The 19633-nt window shown below is 44.8% G+C and overlaps 1 protein-coding gene across 2 annotated transcripts in view; it reads left to right on the forward strand.

Annotated features, from left to right (window-relative positions):
• The window catches only part of CFH (complement factor H), an 86994-nt gene that overhangs the window by 19436 nt on the left and 47925 nt on the right, over positions 1-19633 (forward strand). For both annotated transcript variants that reach the window (XM_029080819.2, XM_029080820.2), the window contains exons 2-8: positions 3013-3198; positions 3522-3627; positions 5231-5307; positions 6370-6564; positions 11650-11820; positions 14440-14613; positions 18674-18892. In XM_029080819.2, the coding sequence (XP_028936652.1) occupies positions 3013-3198; positions 3522-3627; positions 5231-5307; positions 6370-6564; positions 11650-11820; positions 14440-14613; positions 18674-18892 (1128 nt within the window). The remainder of the gene's footprint in view (positions 1-3012; positions 3199-3521; positions 3628-5230; positions 5308-6369; positions 6565-11649; positions 11821-14439; positions 14614-18673; positions 18893-19633) is intronic.

Consider the following 19633-nt stretch of genomic DNA (forward strand, 5'->3'; position numbering starts at 1 on the left):
AGAAATTAAAATAAATTACAGGTCGGGAAAATGTGAAAGTATAGGATATGCACATAAGTGCTGTGGGAATGGGGTAAACATTAAATGCTTACCAGAAGGGATGGCAAAGAACGGAGATGAGGGTTTAGTCAGGAGAGGTCTCTTGGAAAAGATGTGATTTTAATAGGGCTTTGAAGATGGGGCGAGTAGTGGTCTGCAATACATGCAAGAGGAGGGAGTTCCAGGCCAAAGGGAGGGTAAAAACAAGGGATCGTTGGTGAGACAAGTTAGATCGAGATTCAGAGAGTAGGTTCTCATTCGTAGAGCCAAATGGGTGGCCTGGGTTGTAGTAGGGGATCAGCAAAGGAAGGTAGGAGAGGGAGAGCCTGATTGACAGCCTTAGAACCAAATGGTAAGGAGTTTCTCTTTGACACAAAGGTGGATGGACAACCATTGGAGGTTTTTGAGGAGAGGAGTTGATATCGACTTAATGATCTTTTAGGAAAATGATTCAGGCAGCAGAGTGAAGCATGGACTGGAGGGGAGAGAGGAAGCTGATGCAGTATTCAAGGTGGGATAGAATAAGTGCTTAGATCAGGTTGATAACAGTTTGTAAGGAGAGGAAGGGGCAGATTCCAGAGATTCTGTGTAGGTAGAACTGATTGGAGTCAGTGACAAATGGAATATACTTGTTTAATGAGAAAGATAAGTTGAGGATAATGCCAAGGGTTTGTGAGAGAAGGACAATGAGGTGTCATCTACAGTGATGGGAAAGGCAGGGCTGGATAAGGTTGGAGTGGGAAGATGAAGAGTTGTTTTTTGGACCTGTTATGTTCAGGTTGTCAGCAAGACATCCATGTAGAGCTATCTTGAAGACAGGAGGAAATGTAAGACTGTAAAAGAGGAGAGTGGTTAGGGCTAGAGAGGTAGATTTGGGAATCATCTGCATAGAGATAGTAGTTGAAACTGAGTGAAGGAGTTCTCCTAAGTAGTGGGTTAGATGGAGAATAGAAGGGAATAGATATGAGATGATCGATCCTGGAAAGACGTCGATGTGGACTGTGAACAGTGTGAAGACCAGAGACGCTCTGGACGTAGCAATGGGGGGCAAATCCCTCCTCCTTTCCTCACATAACACTGGGATCCCCTTAAGGTCTCTCTGTCCCCCCTAAAATCACTCCTCCAGCTCCTTAACCAACCAACCTCTCCTCTACTGATTTTCCAAAGGAATTTAAAATAGCTTCTGAAAATGTGCAGGGGAAGGGGATGTTCGGTGGTGGAAACTGCTGGCCAAGCTAGCACCACTATCTCCCCTATGATGTTGCTCCAATACAGTGGCCATTTTGTGCATATCTGTTTCAGGCACCCTCTTCATAAATTGGTGAATCAGTGATGATGTTGGTAGGATCAAATTGGCACACCACTGGGTCCTTTGGGCAGGATACTTTAAAGGTATCACCGAAGAGCACTCACAGCCTCATCAGTTACCAGGACCACTAATTCTCACTATGAGCGGGACCAGTGTTTGAATTGTTTTGCAATAGTGGTGAGAGATGACTCTTTCATCTGTCTCCCCTCAGACTAGTTTCATGCATTTCATTGAGCTAATTATGCAGTTTGCGGTTTTACTCTCCTTGGGTGCAGAGACTACAGTGCTGTGCTCTTTTATGCTTTTTGGAAAAAAATTTGGGTTTTTTGTGGTTCATTTAAGCAACGTGACTTGCATATTAGGGCTGGATTGCCCAAAATGGGCATTCATTCATGGGGATTGGCCCCAGGTTGGGAGACCCTGAGCCTGGGGATTTGGTAGCACAGAACAGAATGAATGAGAACAGATATATAATAGTGGTATTCGTTAAGCGCTTACTGTGTGCCAAGCACTTTTCTGAGTACTAGGAGAGATACGAGGTTACTGGGTTGTCCCATGTGAGGCTCATAGTCTTAATCCCCATTTTACAGATGAGGTAACAGAGGCACAGAGGAATTAAGTGACTTGCCCAAAGTCACACAGCTGACAAGTGGCAGAGCTGGGATTAGAGCCTGAGCCCTTTCGACTAAGCCACACTGCTTCTCCCCCTCCCAATCCCAGCTATTATCTTCATGACTCCTTCTCTAGAAAGTAACCTGCTCAATACTTTCCAGATCTGTACCGTTTCAGTCCCTACCCTGGGTGGGAAGAGGAAGAGCTGGCAATAACAGTAATAATTTTGGTACTTGTTAAATGCTTACTATGTGCCAAGCACTGTTCTAAGATCTGAATTAGATAGAAGTTACAATTGTTCACAGTCCCTGTTCCACGTGGGACTCACACTCTAAATAGCCATTTTATAGATGAGGTCACTGAATCTCAAAGAAGTTAAGTGACTTGCCAACTTCATACAGCAGGTAGGTGGTAGAGCCAAGATTAGAACCCAGACCCTTCCGACTCCCGGTCCCGTGCTCTATCTGCTAGGCCACGCTGCTTGGTAGTCAGATGCAGGCTGGCTCAGTCCTCCTAAGATGCCCTGGCAGTCCAAGAAAGCCATGCCTCCATCGTGGCCATTTGCTCCTACAGCACGAAAAAGACCCTAGGGGAGCGGAAGTCACATGACCAATGTTGTAATGTACTCTCCCAGACGCTTAGTAGAGTACTTTGCACCCAGTAAGTGCTCAATAAATATGACTGAATGAATGAGCGAACATGACCGCAAAGCTGCTTTTGGTGTGGATGAAGCAGGTGGTGGTCTGGGGCTGCCAGTTTTCAGGGAAAGTCCAGACTCTCTCTCCACAAGCGCTGTAGCACCCAAGGATGGAGGGACCTCCCTGTCCATCCTGTCCCTTCCCCTCCAGCTAGTGATTGGTGGTCCCAGGGTCGCTGGCACTGCATCCTTCCCCTAGTCACCTCACCCTCCCACAGGCCCCTTGTCACTGTGTGAAGGCTACCTTGCCGTTTATCCAAATGATTTATTCGGAAAGAAAGGAGAAGCTTCTAAAGTTAATTTGCTATTTGGGCGATCAATTTGAGAAAATCTGATCTGTTTTTGTTTCCAATAGATTGTAAGAATCCCCCTCCGAGAAGGGCTACAGAAATACTTGTTAGTAACATGGATGGAGAGGTCTTCAAGGAGGGAACCACTGCTGTTTACAAATGCCGACCGGGATACAGAACTCTTGGAAGCATAGTGATGATCTGCCAGTATGGAGATTGGGTAGAATCTGTCAAGCATAAAACATGTCAGAGTAAGAATTTTCTTCCTCTGTTGAATTTATAGAAACCTCTAATTGATAAATAGTTGGAATTTAAAGTTGCACATTTTGGAACTGTAGCATTGAACTGAACTAATGAATTGCAAAAATATGAGGTTTTGAGTGATTATTTCCCCCCCAAATAACAGCAAAGGTACAGACATTGTATAGCAGAGTAATTTTTAAAATAGCAATTTATAAAAATAATTCTTAAAATTCATAAATGGTTGAATTGTACAATTTTGACAAATATAATGCTTTGGTGCTGTATATGCTACTATATTATCATTTTATAATGCCTCTTGTATTCTTTCCAGAAAAACCCTGTGGTCATCCTGGAGATATTCAATTTGGTAGTTTTGAACTTACTCGAGAAAAGGACTTCGTATATGGTTCACGGGTTGTGTACAAATGTGATGAAGGGTATGTGTTCATGAAAGTTTTAATCAAACTTTATCAAATCTAAAACTGTGGATAATAGTGACATACTTATCGGTATGATGATGTTAATGGCAGTGGTTAAGCACTTACAGCGTTAGGTAAATGTCATCATATTGGACACAGCCTCTTGTCCCACATGGGGCTCACAGTCTAAATATTCTTTATTAAGTGGCTACTGCGTGCTAAGCATTGTATTAAGCACTAGGACATTACATGGATCACTCAATCGATGGCATATAGAGAGTGCTTACTGTGTGCAGAGCACTGTACTAAGCCCTTGGGAAAGTTGGTAGATGTGATTTCTAGTCACGGGGAACTTACAGTCTACAGGGAAGACACATTCAAATAAATTACAAATAGGGGAAATAGTAGAGTATAAAAATATCTGTCAAAGTGCTGTGGGACTGGGGTGTGTATCAACGTGCTTAACGGGTAAACAGCAGAGGAGAAAGTGGATAGGGCTTAGTCAGGAAAGGCCTCTTGGAGGAGATGTGATTTTAGGAGGATTTTGAAGGTTGGGAGAGTGTTGGCCTGTCAGATATGAAAGGGGAGAGAGTTCCAGGACCAGAGGAAGATTTGAACAAGGAGTTGGTGGTAGGCTAGACAAGATGGCTCAGTGGAAAGAGCACGGGCTTTGAAGTCAGAGGTCATGAGTTCGAATCCCACTCCGCCACTTGTCAGCTGTGTGACTGTGGGCAAGTCACTTAACTTCTCTGTGCCTCAGTTCCCTCATCTGTAAAATGGGGATTAAGCCCCACGTGGGACAACCTGATTCCCCTATGTCTACCCCAGCGCTTAGAACAGTGCTCAGCACATAGTAAGCGCTTAACAAATACCAACATTATTATTATTAAGATCAAGGTTTAGAGAGTAGGTAGGCATTAGAGTGGAGCGTGTGGATTGGGTTAGAGTAGGAGATCAGTGAGGTAGTGTACGAGGGAGAGAGCTGATCGAGTGCCTTAAAGCTGACGGATGAGGAGATGGTTGGGCAACCAGTGGAGATTTTGGAATTATGGATTGAACGGTTTTCAGAAAAATGATCTGAGCAGTGAAGTGAAGTATGGACTGGAGAGGGGAGAGTAGGAGGCAAAGAAGTCAATGAGGAGACTGATGTAGTCGTCAGTTCCCCATCACTTTAGGCAATACTACTCTCCTCCTTATTCTCACAAACCTTAGCATTATCCTTGATTCATCTGTTTTACAACCTATGTATTCAATCTGGCAATAATTCCTGTTGGTTCTACTGTTGCAACATTGTTAAAATTGGTGTAAGCTCTTCCCACCCTGTAAAGGTGAGCATTAGCTATGGTGTGCCTCAGTGGAGAGAGCATGGGCTTGGGAGCCAGAGGTCATGGGTTCTAATCCTGCCTCTGCCGCTTGTTAGCCGTGTGACTTTGGGCAAGTCACAACTTCCCTGTGCCTCAGTTACCTCATCTTTAAAATGGGGATTAAGACTATGAGCCCCACATTGGACAACCTGATTACCTTGTATCCCCCCCAGAGCTTAGAGCAGTGCTTGGCAGGTAGTAAATGCTTAGCAAATACCATTATTATTATTGTTTTTATTTTCATCTTGTGTTTTCAGGTATCAAATGGTGAGCCAAACTGACTTTCGAGATTGTGAGGCTGATGGTTGGTCAAATGACATTCCTTTCTGTGACGGTCAGTGTGTGACACCATTCTAATTCCATATTCATTCATTCATTCAATCATATTTCTTGAGAGTGTACTGTATGCAGAGCACTCTACTAAGCGCTTGGAATGTACAATTCGGCAACAGATAGAGACAATCCCTGCCCAACAATGGGCTCACAGTCTAAGAGGGGGAGGCAGACAGCAAAACAAAATGAGTAGTCAGGCATCAATACCATCAAAATAGATAAATGCAATCATAGATGTATACACATCATTAATAAAATGGAGTAATAAATAATATATACAAATATACACAAGTGCTGTGGGGAGGGGAAGGGAGTAGAGCAGAGGGAAGGAGTAGGGGCATTGAGGAGGGCAGGGGGAAAGGAAGGTCTAAGTCTGGGAAGGCCTCCTGGAGGAGGTGATGTATTTGATGTTCACCTGCAGTTTAATGTTTACCTCTATGAGAAAGCTAGTCAATTGATAACTAAGTTTATTTTTGGTCAAGCTCATTTCTAGGATTTAAACAATCCCTTTGTTCTTCAAAGTGATTTACAAATAATAGTTAATAACTCAATCTGGTATACAGTCTCAGTCTGTTATGTTTCCAAAATGAGCATGGTTTCAGTCATGGTTTGAGTTACCCAACGGCATGCTTCAAAACCTAAGGTTTTAGACTATGTTAAAAAGGAAAAAAATTTGCATTTTACCTTTACACTGAATTACTTGGATTCAGTGATTTTGGGTAATCAATGGGAGAAATAGTGAAATGGATTTTTGTCTTCATCACTCAGATTTAAAGGATTCATTTTGTCCCTTTTCTTCTTCAAAACTTGAAACTGATTATGGATGCTGCCCATGTTAATTCCAGGATAAAAAGAAAACAGAAAATTTGATTCACAAGACAAACACGTTTACTAAGATATTATATTTAGCTGCACATAGATCTAGGATATATTCAGAAGGGATCACAGATGTTTCTAAGCAGACTATCACAGTAACTTTGTTTTTGGTATTTTTTGCCAACTGAATGTTAAAGTTTTTAAAGTATTTTGAGTATACCTAAAGAGCAAATATGTATGTCTACAGTGATTAAGTGCCTACCAGTTACAGCTCCAAAGAATGGGATGATAATTTTATCTGGTAATATGGACTCTGACCAGGAATTCCATTTTGGCCAAGTAGTGCAATTTGAATGCAATTCCAATTATAAGCTGGAAGGACCTAAGGAAATATTTTGCTCAACAGATGGAAACTGGAATGAACCTCAACCAACATGTGTGGGTAAGGAGGAGATATACTTTCTACTTTTGTTCTCTTTCTACTGGTTGTCTCACCCCTTGACACGCTCATTTAGGGTGGCTAGCTGATTTGTAGAAGATTGGTGACCGATGTGGATTTTGATGATTGGTGTCATCTCAAGTGGCCCCAAATCACAGTAGTAAGCAGTAGCAATGACGTTTATCAGGGATTGACTCTGTATCAAGGATTGACTCTGTATCAAGCACTGAGTTAGAGGCTGGGATGAATACAAGATCCTCAGACGTCAAGCCACTGAGAAGCACTGTGACCTGCTGGATAGACCACGGGCCTGGAAGTCAGGAGGACTTGGGTTCTGTTCCCGGCTCTGCCTTTTGTCTGTTTTTCTGTTCCCGGCTCTGCTGGGTGACCTTGGGCAAGTCACTTAACTTTTCTCTGCCTCAGTTACCTCATCTGTAACACAGTGATTAAGATTGTGAGCCCTATGTAGGGTAGAGACAGGTAGGACACAGTTCCTGTCCCACATGGGGCTCACGGTCTTAATCCCGTGATGAGGCAGATGAGGTAACAGGCCCAGAGAAGTTGTGACTTGCCCAAGGGCACACGGCAGACATATGGAAGAGCTGGAATTAGAACCCAGATCCTTCTGACTTCCAGGCCCGTGCTCTACCCACTAAGCCACACTGCTTCAGCACCTGCCCCACAGTCTTCAGTTCCTCTTGCTCCAAGTTATCTCTCATTGCCACCTTAAACTGAACTCCTCATCTTCTCTCTTAAATCTCTTCCTTCTAACTTCCTCCTGGCAGTTGACCCTACTGTGTTCCTCTAAAACAAGACTTTTGCGCCAGGCTATCTCTTAACCCTCTCATTCAGCCTGTCATTAGATCTTGTTGTATTCTTTTCTGAGAAACATTCTTCTCAGATCCACTTCTTACTTTCCACCCAAATGGCCTCCATTATGGTAAAAGTTCCCATTTCTGATTGACTATTTCAGTGACCTCCTCATGCATCATTCTGCCTCCAGTCTCTCCCTTCAGCATTTATGGCATTCTGCAGCCTGGACAATCTTCCTGCCAATAGCCTCCAATAGTGACCTACTTCCCTCTGCAGCCAACCAACATTTCTAAAGCAATGAATCCTCAAGACTTTCCAGTAGCTTTTGCCTTCTTACAGACTGCTCACTCTCTCCAGTCTTCCCAAGCTCACCTTCTCACTGTTCCTTGCTCTCACCTCCCACAATTCTGGCCTCTTGTTCATAACCTTTTCCCCATTTGGAATGCCCTACCACCTTATTTCCACCAATCCACAGATCCACCTATGACAAAAGTCTCCTATAATCTGCCTCTTCTCAGAGGCACTCCCCAGTCTCATCACTCCAGACCACCTGATCCCAACAAGCAAATATATAGGCCCCATAAGGAGCAGGGATTGTATCTCACCTATCTTGTATCTACCCTAGTCCTTAAACCAGTCTGGCACCTAGTATGTGCTTAACAAGTACAGCCATTTTACTACTAATAAATATTATGCAGAAAAAATAATTGTATTTAGAGCCCTTTGAAACTAATATGCCACATGAAATGTACCTATTCTCTTGCCGGTTCATCATTTGCATGTTTTTAATTTCAATTCTATATGTTCTTCAGTATTTATCCCTTTGTTCCTCAGAGACTTCAACATCCATATGGATGTTCCCGATGACTCCTCTGCCACCCGCCTGCTATCCCTCCTCGACTCTGCCGACCTCCTCCTCCACCATACCGCGCCCACTCACCGACTCGGTCACACCCTCGATCTTGTCATCTCCTACCGCTACACTATCTCCTCCCTCACCAACTCTGAAATCCCTCTCTCTGACCATAACCTTCTCACCTGCCTCATCTCTCACACTCCCTCCCCCTGCAAATCTTCGCTACTACCCCACAGAGACCTCCACTCTCTTGATCCCATCCGTCTTTCCAAAAGCATCTCTCCTCACCTTGCCGCCCTGTCCTCACTTCCCACTCTCGATGATCAGGTCTCCGCTCTCAACTCCACCCTCTCTACTCATCTCAACTCTCTCGCCCCCCTTTCCCTCCACCACTCTCGCTCCACTAACCCACAGCCCTGGATCAACTCCTCTGTCTGCCTCCTACGCTCCTATGCTCGAGCTGCTGAGCGCTGCTGGCGAAAGTCCAAGCACCAAGCCAACCTCACACACTTCAAATTTATCCTTTCCTGCCTTAACTCTGCCCTCTCCTCGCCAGGCAAAACTTCTTCTCCTCTCTCATCGACACCCATGCCCGTCACCCCCGCCGATTGTTCTGGACCTTTAACTCTCTCCTTAGGCCCCCAGTTCCTCCCCCTCCCCCATCTCTCACCCCCAATGATCTGGCCACCTATTTCATCAAAAAAATCTACACAATCAGGTCTGAGCTCCCCAAAGTCACCCCTCCGCCTCTCCCCTCTCCCTCACCAACCCTCTCCTCTCTACTTTCCCATCCTTCCCTGCAGTATCCTCAGAGGAGATCTCCTCCCTCCTCGCAAGTGCCACCCCCTCCACCTGCGCCTCGGACCCCATTCCCTCTCACCTTATTAAAACCATCGCCCCTGCCCTCCTCCCTTCCTTAACTTCTATTTTTAACCACTCAATCTCCAATGGCTCCTTCCCCTCCGCCTTCAAACATGCCCACGTCTCCCCCATCCTAAAAAAAACCGCTCTTGACCCCACTTCCCCCTCCAGTTATCGCCCTATCTCCCTACTACCCTTCCTTTCCAAAATCCTAGAACGAGTCGTCTATCTGCTGCTTAGAATTCCTTAACTCCCATTCTCTCCTGGACCCCCTCCAATCTGGCTTCGGTTCCCTCCACTCTACCGAAACTGCTCTAAGGTCACCCATGACCTCCTTCTTGCCAAATCCAATGGCTCCTACTCCATTCTAATCCTCCTTGACCTCTCTGCTGCCTTTGACACTGTCGACCATCCCCTCCTCCTCCATACCTTATCTCACCTTGGCTTCATGGACTCCGTCCTCTCCTGGTTCTCCTCTTACCTCTCTGGCCAGTCATTCTCGGTCTCCTTCGCTGGCGCCTCCTCCCCCTCCCATCCTTTAACTGTTGGAGTTCCTCAAGGGTCAGTTCTTGGCCCTCTTCTGTTCTCCATTTACACTCACTCCCTTGGTGAACTCATTCGCTCTCACGGCTTTGACTACCATCTCTACGCAGATGACACGCAGATCTACATCTCCGCCCCTGTCCTCTCCCCCTCCCTTCAGGCTCGCATCTCCTCCTGCCTCCAAGATGTTTCCACCTGGATGTCGGCCCGCCACCTAAAACTCAACATGAGCAAGACTGAGCTCCTCATCTTCCCTCCCAAACCCGGTCCTCTCCCAGACTTCCCTATCACCGTGGATGGCACGACCATCCTTCCCGTCTCTCAGGCCCGCGATCTCGGTGTCATCCTTGACTTGTCTCTCTTGTTCATCCCATACATCCTATCCATTACCGAGACCTGCCGGTTTCACCTTTACAATATTGCCAAGATCCACCCTTTCCTCTCCACCCAAATGGCTACCTTACTGCTATGGGCTCTCGTTATATCCCGGCTAGACTACTGTGTCAGCCTTCTCTCTGACCTCCCTTCCTCCTCTCTCGCCCCGCTCCAGTCTATTCTTCACTCCGCTGCCCGGCTCATCTTCCTGCAGAAACGATCTGGGCATGTCACTCCCCTTCTTAAACACCTCCAGTGGTTGCCTATCAACCTCCGCTCCAAACACAAACTCCTCACTCTAGGCTTCAAGGCTCTTCATCCCCTTGCCCCTTCCTACCTCTCCTCCCTTCTCTCTTTCTACTGCCCACCCCGCACGCTCCGCTCCTCTGCCGCCCACCTCCTCACCGTCCCCCTGTCTTGCCTATCCCGCCGTCGACCCCTGGGCCACGTCCTCCCACGGTGCTGGAACGCCCTCCCTCCTCACCTCCGCCAAACTAATTCTCTTCCCCTCTTCAAAACCCTACTTAAAACTCATCTCCTCCAAGAGGCCTTCCCAGACTGAGCTCCCCTTCTCCCTCTACTCCCTCTACCACCACCCCTTCATCTCTCCGCAGCTTAACCCTCTTTTCCCCCCATTTCCCTCTGCTCCTCCCCCTCTCCCTTGCCATCCCCTCAGCACTGTACTCGTCTGCTCAACTGTATATATTTTCATTATCCTATTTATTTTGTTAATGAAATGTACATCGCCTCGATTCTATTTAGTTTCCATTGTTTTTACGAGACGTTCTTCCCCTTGACTCTATTTATTGCCATTGTTCTTGTCTGTCCATCTCCCCCGATTAGACTGTAAGCCCGTCAAACGGCAGGGACTGTCTCTATCTGTTGCCGACTTGTTCACCTCAAGCGCTTAGTACAGTGCTCTGCACATAGTAAGCTCTCAATAAATACTATTGAATGAATGAATTGTTCACAGACTGTTAATATTATATGCTTAATAAGATGTCTGTCAATTTGTAAAGCACCGAAAACAGGTTCTGCATCTCTTTCTCTTTTTGTACAGCACCTCACAACAAATAGGCAATTCACGTACAGTTTGATAATGATGAAGATAATGATGTTTTTCTAGCTTGGTACTTCTCAGTTTCCCATGCTTTAGTGCAGCAATTTGTAGAAAGTTTATTTGCATGCAGTATCCTGTCAGCTCTTTTTCCATTTTTGGTCCTCATAGCAAAATCCCAGCATTAAAAAAGAGAAAGAAGGATTAATATAAATGAGGTGGACGAGTTTGTAACCTAATGAACTGCCAGTAGTAAGAATGTAACAGGCTTGGAGTCTCTTACCAAACTTTCTCTGCGACTCTATCATCCACTGGAAACAAATGGAGTGGAAAGGAGATATTTTCAGTTTGCCCCTAAATATGAAATGTATTGTTTGTTCTATTGATTCTGCTAATTCTGTTTAGTGCACTTAGTACAGTACTCTGTAAATAGTAAGTTCTCAATAAATACCATTGATAACTTGATACTGTTAACTATTTGTTTTCATATCAGAATCTGTATCATTTTGGCCCCTCAACTTGGAAAATACTTTTTGGTTCCAAATCTTCTTCCTAAAATCTTTGTTTATTTTTTCCTATTTAGAAATTTCTTGTGAGCACCCCAATCTTGACAATGGGAAGTTTGTTACTGCAAAATCAATTTACAAGGAGAATGAACGACTGCAATATTCCTGTAATTCTGGCTTTTACTACAATGAACGAGGAGATTCTATATGCACAAAATCTGGATGGAATCCCAATCCATCATGTACAGGTTATCTTTTGCTAGTCTCATGTTTCATCCTATTTAGTAACACAAACAATTTAGGGCAATGACTGTTTTAAAGATGAAATCCTCCACCAAACAGAAAACATACTGAGCCAACGTTCACCCCTGCCCCCATCCCCCTGCCCTCCTCCATAACTTCCAGTGGGCAGCCTGGAAATCAGTGGGGTTGAATTATGACTTCTCTTAAAAGGTCCATTTATCAGGCCCACCAATGTCTCAATATTTAAGCAACGGGAAGTAATACCTCAGAAATCGCTTATCTGAGATTCAGTTGATATTGGGAAAGACTCTCCTTCTCCTGCACTGAGCATCTAGGGTCCCACCTATTTCTGCTCCTTTTAAACATGTATTGTGATATTTATCAAGAATTTACTTTGCGTTAAGTGCTAGGGTAGAAACAAGGTTACAGATGGGACACCATCCTTGTCAGGAGACTTAGGGCTCACAATCTGATTCCCATTTTACAGATGAGGAAACTGAGACTGAGAAGTCAAGGTCACATAGCCAGCCAGTGGCAGAACAGAAATTAGAACTCTGGGCTCTTTCTATTAGGTCTTGATGATGATGATTCCAAATTCTGTTTGTTGTTACTCCACCTGGTAACGTGGACTAATGGAAAGAGCCCAGTCCAGGGTGTCACAGGGCCAGGGCTCTACTCTCAGCTCTTCCACATGTCTTCTATGTGACCTTGGGCAAGTCACTTGAATTATTTGTGCCTCAGTTTCCTCCTCTGAAAAATGGGGATTAAGTACCTTGTCTCCCCCCTTCTTAGATGGTGAGCCCTATGTGGGACAGGGTCTGTGTTCAATCTAATTAACTTGTATATACCCCAGTGATTAGTACAGTGTTTGGCATATAATAAGGGCTTGACAAACATGACAATTATTATTCATAACAATAATAATAATGAAAAGCACTTCTTATATATCAAAGAACTGTGCTAAGCACTGAGGCAAATCTATTCAGCTTGTACATTTTCAGCCCCTTAAAACAATATTAATGGGGTCAGCAGGGTGAACGAGATGCTTCCCTCCACACATAGGGATGATGACAGTGCAACAGACCATGACAAAAACCCTCTAACTTCCAATTCCCTTTGAAAAAATCAAACGGTGGTATTTATTGAACACCTACTAATAATTTTAGTATTTGGGAAGTGCTTATTTGGCATCAAGCACTTTTCTAAGCACAGGGATAGATGCAAATGAATCAGGTAGAACTCAATCCCTATCCCACATGGAGCTCACAGTCTACTTACTGTATGCAGAGCACTGTTCTAAGCACTTGGGAGAGTACAAGTCAATAAAGTAGGTAGACACATTTCCTGACCACAGGAAGCTTGCAGTTTAAAAGGGGAGGTAGACTTTTCAATTCAATTACAGATAGGGGAAATGATAGCACGTAGAGATATGTACATAACTGTTACATTACCTCATGTTACCTATGTTTGGCTACATATGTTATGTTACATCCTCAGAAGATAGATGAGATTACAGTGAGAAGGTTAGTAATAGAGGAATGAAGTACAGTGAGAAGGTTAATAATAGAGGAATGAAGTGGGTGGGCTGCATAGTAGGAGGAGAGTGGCGAGGGGAGGTAGAAGGGGGCAAGATGACTGAGTGCTTTAAAGCCAGTGCTGAGGAGTTTTTGTTCGATGAGGAGGCGAATGGGCTACCACTAGAGGTAATTGAGAAGTGGGAAAACATGGCCTGAATGTTTTTATAGAAAAATGATCCAGGGAGCAGAATGAAGTACAGACTAGAGTTGGGAGAGGCAGGAGGCAGGGAGGTCAGCAAAGAGGCTGATATGGTAATCGAGGCGAGATAGGAGAAATGATCAGATAAACATGGCAGCAGTTTGGATGGAGAGGAAAGGGCAGAATTTGGTAATGCTGCAAAGGTGGAACCAACAGGATTTCAGGGTCTGGCACACTGTAAGCCCTTAACAAATACCATAAAAAAAAATAACCCTCCCTCCCCATCCTCTGCATCTCTTTGCTGTGCTCCTCAGCAAACTGGCAGTCAGCGGAGAGCTTGGGGAGAGGCAGAGAAAGGGGTTAAATGCACATTCGATCTGACAGGGCAGCTGTGAGCAACAAATGCAGTGAGGGTTGCTTTGGGGCCAATCATAGCAGATTTTCTCCAGAGTAGGATGTAGTCACAAAAGGCCCCAGATTCTTCAGGGCTTACCAGGCTTGAGTCAAGCAGGATCCAGACCAAGTCAGGTTAAGATCCGAATACCTCATCCATGTGTGGTGTTCTAGGTTGCCCAGTATGGCAGGGGCTGGGGGGTAGGGGCGGATAACAATAAAAATAATTCCGTAGCCACCGTCTTTCTCCTCACCCGCAGGAGAGGGTCTGTTTCCCTCTCCCCTCTTTTTCTTTCCTCTCCGCCTTCTCTCTCCCAATGTTTACCACCACTCCCCATGTGTGCGCAAACACACACACACACACGCACTCTCATATGGAAAGGTGGGGGGGGGGGGCATTCCTTTGGACTGGATTCAGCATTCCACATAGGGATGTAAATCAACAGTACTAATAACTTACCTCTCTGCTACTAAACCGATGAAAGAGTAAAACAAATCATGATTTTCTTCCTTAGAAATTGTGTGTAACCGCCCTTTACTTGCCAATGGAGTATTCATACCACAGAAGGATAAATACCGAGCAGAAGAAGAGATTGAGTTACACTGTAACAAAGGCTTTCAAGCTCCATCCCGAGGAAAGAAGGCTAAATGTACTAGCAGTGGCTGGACACCAACTCCAAGATGTAGCTGTAAGTTTCCTTAGGGTCTCTGCCCTGCTTTGCCAAATTGAAAATGACTGCTGATTTGACAGAAAATTCAACAAAGTCAACTTTTTTGTTGCCTTTCTGTTGTTATTCCAATTAAGGATGGGTTTGGGGGAGGAAGGGGGGTGTCTTTATGAGGATTGGCTTTATTATTTTGTGGCTTCCCTCCCTTGACCCCATGGCTCTCTCCAGTTATTGCCTCATGTCCCTCCTACCATTCCTCTTAGTGTGGCTTAGTGGCAAGAGTGTGGGCTTAGGAGTCAGAGGTCATGGATTCTAATCCTGGCTCCACCATCGGTCAGCTTTGTGACTTTGGGCAGGTAACTTAATTTCTCTGTGCCTCAGTTACCTCATCTGTAAAATGGAGATTAAGAGACTGTGAGCCCCATGTGGGACAACCTGATTACCTTGTATCTATTCCAGTGCTTAGAACAGTGCTTGGCACATAGTAAATGCTTAACAAATACCATTATTATTATTATTATTATTATTTTTCAAACTCCTAGAGTGAGTTATTTGCACCCACTGTCTCAAATTCCTCTCTTTGACCCCCTCCAATCCTGCTTCTGTCATCTTCAATCCATAGAAACCGCCCTCTTCAAGGTCATCAGTGATCTTCTACTTGCCAAGTTCAATGGCCTCTACTCTATCCTAATCCTCCTGGACCTCGCAGCTGCCTTCGACACTGTGGACCACCCTCTTCTCCTTGAAACATTATTCAACCCTGGCTTCACTGAACTTGTCCTCTCCTGGTTCTCCTCTTATGTCTCTGGCCATTCATTCTCAGTCTCCTTCATGGGCTCCTCTTCTGCCTCCCACCTCCTAATTGTGGTGGGGGTTTCCCCTCAAGGTTCAGTTCTGGGTTCTCGTCTATTCTCCATCTACACCCATTCCCTTGAAGAACTCGCATGGCTTCAACTACCACCTCTAGGCAGATGACACCCAAATCTACATCTCCAAGCCCTGATCTCTCTCCTTCTCTCCAGTTTCATATCTCCTCCTGACTTCAAGACATCTCTACTTGTATGTCCTCGCATCGCATCAAACTTAGCATGACCAAAACAGAGCCCCTTAGCTTCCCACCAAAACTCTGGGACCACCATCCTTCCCATCTCACAAACTGGTGACCTTCGTGTTATCCTTGAGTCCTCTCTCTCATCCAACCCACATATTTGAGACATCACCAAATCTTGATGGTCCCACCTTAACAACATCGCTGAAATCCATCTTTTCCTCTCCATCCAAACTACTACCCCATTAATACAGTCACTCATCCTATCCCACCTGAATTACTGCATCAGTCTCCTGCTGACCTCCCAGCCTCCTGTGTCTCTCCATTCTGGTCCATACTTCACTCTGTTGCTCGGATCATTTTTCTACAAAAATGTTCAGGACACGTCATCCCACTCCTTAAGAAACTCTAGTGGTTGCCCATCCTCTCCATATCAAACAAAACCTCCTCACCATTGGCTTTTAAGCACTCCATCACCTTGCCTCCTCCTACCTTACCGAGTTTCTCTCTTTCTACAACCTACCCTGTACACTTTGCTCTTCTGGTGCTAACCTTCTCACTGTGCCTCGATCTTGCCTGCCTCACTGCCAACCCCTAGCCTATGTTCTGCCTCTGGCCTGGTACGCCCTCCCTCCATATATCTGAAAGATAATGACTCAGCCACCCTCAAAGCTCTATTGAAGACACATCTCCTCCAAGAGGTCTCAGACTAAGCCTTTTCCTCATCTCCCACTCCCTTTTGCATTGCCCTGGATTGCTCCCTTTGCTCTTTCCCACTCTCAGCCCCACAGCACTTATGTAATAATAATAATAATAATGATGGTATTTGTTAAGCACTTACTATGTGTACTAAGTGCTGCGTAGATACAGGGTAATTAGGTTGTCCCACGTGGGGTTCCCAGTTTTATTCCCCATTTTACAGATGAGGTAACTGAGGCACAGAGAAGTGACGTGACTTGCCCAACGTCACACAGCAGACAAGTGGCTGAGCTGGGATGAGAACCACATCCTCTGACTCCCAAGGCCAGGCTCTTTCCACTAAGCCACGCTGCTTCTCTAAATAATAATGGAATTGTTAAGTGCTTAATACGTTCTAGGCACTGTAACTGAGCACTGGGGTGGATACAAGCAAATCAGGTTGGATACAGACTGTGTCCCCTGTGGGGCTCACAGTCTCAATCCCCATTTTACAGATGAGGTAACTGAGGCTCAGCAAAGTCAGGTGATTTACCCAAGGTCACAAAGCTGACAAATGGTGGAGTCAGGATTAGAACCCATGACCTTCTCATTCCCAGGCCCATACTCTAGCCACTACGCCATGCTGCTTCCCTATGTACATATCTGTAATTTTCTTTATTTGTATTCTCCCCCCCTCTAGAATGTAAGCTTGTTGTGGGAAGCAAATGTCACCATTTATTGTTGCAGTATACTTTCCCAAGTGCTTAGTACAGTGCTCTGCACTCAGTAATCAATCAATAAATACAAATGAATGAATGAATGGCTTTAAAATTGCAACCCATTGAAGATTATGTCTGTTCTTTCTGTTTAGTGCAGACATTATTCAGGTGTGTTGTTCGGCTAGAAATCAAAATCCAAACCATGCCCTAGAGGACTTTTTCATCTGGGCTTTACAGGTCTCAGAAATTTTCCAGTCAAGCCTTAAGGTCGAGTCTTATTTTTTAGAGACTAGATTTTCCAAGTAAACTTGGGAATAATGGAGGGAGATTGGAGAGACTCTAGGGTAGAGCAAAGAAAATACTTTACTTTGAGGATTGAATAGGACATAATCAAAAATAATGCAAATAATTGGGATTTGCAGCAAGGAGTAAAATACGCTGAAGGTTGATTTAGCCACGGAGTTCAAGAATATGAAGAAATGTTTTCAGAAGAAAACGAGTGAGGCAGCAGAGAGATAATGGGAGTTGGTTCTAGCAAGAAGGATTTCAGTGAACAAGATGAAAGAAGTTTCTCCCTGAAAAGTACAAAACTTATGTTTTACAGGTAGCTGTAGAGTCATTTGACTCGCTGGCCAAATTAGGAAAATTAAAGAAAAGTGACGGTCTTCTTGTAAAGGCAACTTTATCGGGTCAAGATAAAGACAGGAGAGTGTGAAACAAAGCAATGAACAGAAAATGGACTCAATGGGGGACCTTTCAGGACAGGGAAGAAAAGAGAAGAAAATAATTTGATCGAAGGACAGGATATGAGGGACGGAGGCCACAAGATGTGAGCTGGGGAGCGGCAGATGGGCGAAAGAGGGAGGAGGTGATGAAGATAAAGGTGATAAAGGCAGGCAAGCCTAGGGCTCCATTATTTGCAATCGGAGGGAAGTGGAAGTCTGGGTGGATATCAAGTTGCTCTGGACTGTCACCGGCATCTCCTGCCAATGATTGCTGCTTTGGAGGATTTGAGCCCCAACAAAGCTGAGCATTCGACAGTTGTTCTGCTCTAAGACCAGCTGTTGGACTTGGTGATCTCTTTCTTGGAGCTTTGTCAGCCTCTTGATTTAGTTCTGCCCCTTCTTCCATCCTAAGCTCCTTGACGAAGCATGCCTGGGTGCATTGGGCATATGGATCCCCTTCACACATGGAATTTTTAAAATTGTATGGAATGCCTATTTGTGACCCAGGAATTGAGAAAGTGGGCTGTGGAAGGAAAACCAAGCAAGTAGCCATGTCGGGAGAGAAGGAAGGGGAGCTATTCAGTGTTCCTGGGCTATGCCATAATTCCACCTATCATCAGATATTCAGGCATTTTGGGTGAGGGACTGACTGTGAGGAGGCAACTGAATGATGTGTGCAGAAACTAAGTTTCCTGTCTCCAGCTGTGAAGGTTGAAGCCCGCTCAAGAGTGATTATCTGCTCAAATGGACATAACTCTGCTTGAAATAGAAATACAGGAATGGGTCAGCATGGAAGAGGGAGCAGTGTTAAGCCCTGCAAATTTGCACTGAGAGTCAAACTCATTGTGTTGAATGACTGCTGGTGGAAAAAGTAATTTTCCTTAAAATGATTTTTAAATTCTTTTTCCAAGTCAGACCTTGTGAATATCCAGAAATAGAAAATGGAGAAATGCACAGCTATTATGACATATACCGTGAATTCAATAGCCATCAATATCCTGCACAAATTGGAGTAATAAAGTATTACAGGTGTAACCATCATTTTCGATCTGGTCACCCAACTGACCGTGCAGGCTGGACTAAGTTTGAATGCACGGAGAATGGATGGTCACCAACACCCAAATGCCTCAGTAAGTCAATATCAATGTTTTTAAAATCATGGATGGATTTAGAATGACTCAGTAAGTGAATACCAAGGAATATAAACTCATGGCTGGATTTAGAACATGTTTGCAGGCTGCTGGAATTGATGATCTCCTCCTCCAGGTTTGTGGAGGGGCAGAAAGAAGGTCAGATCCCTGGGTCACACTTTGAAACACCAAAAGTTGTCCCTGTGCTTTAGCGTGGTATTTGACACAAAGGACCACTTTGGTGAAGCCAGGGATAGGGCCACTGGTGATCTGGTCACCATCCAGGCAGTCCATCAATCAATTATATTTATTGAGCCCTTGCTGTGTGCATTACTCTATACTAAGCGCTTGAGAGAATACCGTATAACAGAGTCGGTAGACACATCCCCTGCCCACAGTGAGCTTCCAGTCTAGAGGGGGAAACTGTACTATATCATAATTCATAAGGATAAGTAAATCACAGGTATGTACATTAGTGCCGTGGGGCTGAGAGTGGGGGGAATAAAGTATGCTAATCCCATTGCAGAAGGGAATGGGTGAAGAGCAAATGAGGCCTTAGTTGGGGAAGACCTCTTGGAGGAGATGTATCTTTAACAGGATTCGAAGATGGGAGAATGATCTTCTGCCGGTTATGAAGTGGCAGGGAGTCTCTGGCCAGAGGTAGCATGTGGGCAAGGGGTCAGGGCTGAGAAAGAGGACATCGAGGTCCAGGGAGTAGATTGTTTTAGCGGCTGAGTGTAG

Source organism: Ornithorhynchus anatinus, chromosome 16 (genome assembly GCF_004115215.2).
Source record: "Ornithorhynchus anatinus isolate Pmale09 chromosome 16, mOrnAna1.pri.v4, whole genome shotgun sequence".
In the NCBI taxonomy this organism is placed as follows: Eukaryota; Metazoa; Chordata; class Mammalia; order Monotremata; family Ornithorhynchidae; genus Ornithorhynchus; species Ornithorhynchus anatinus.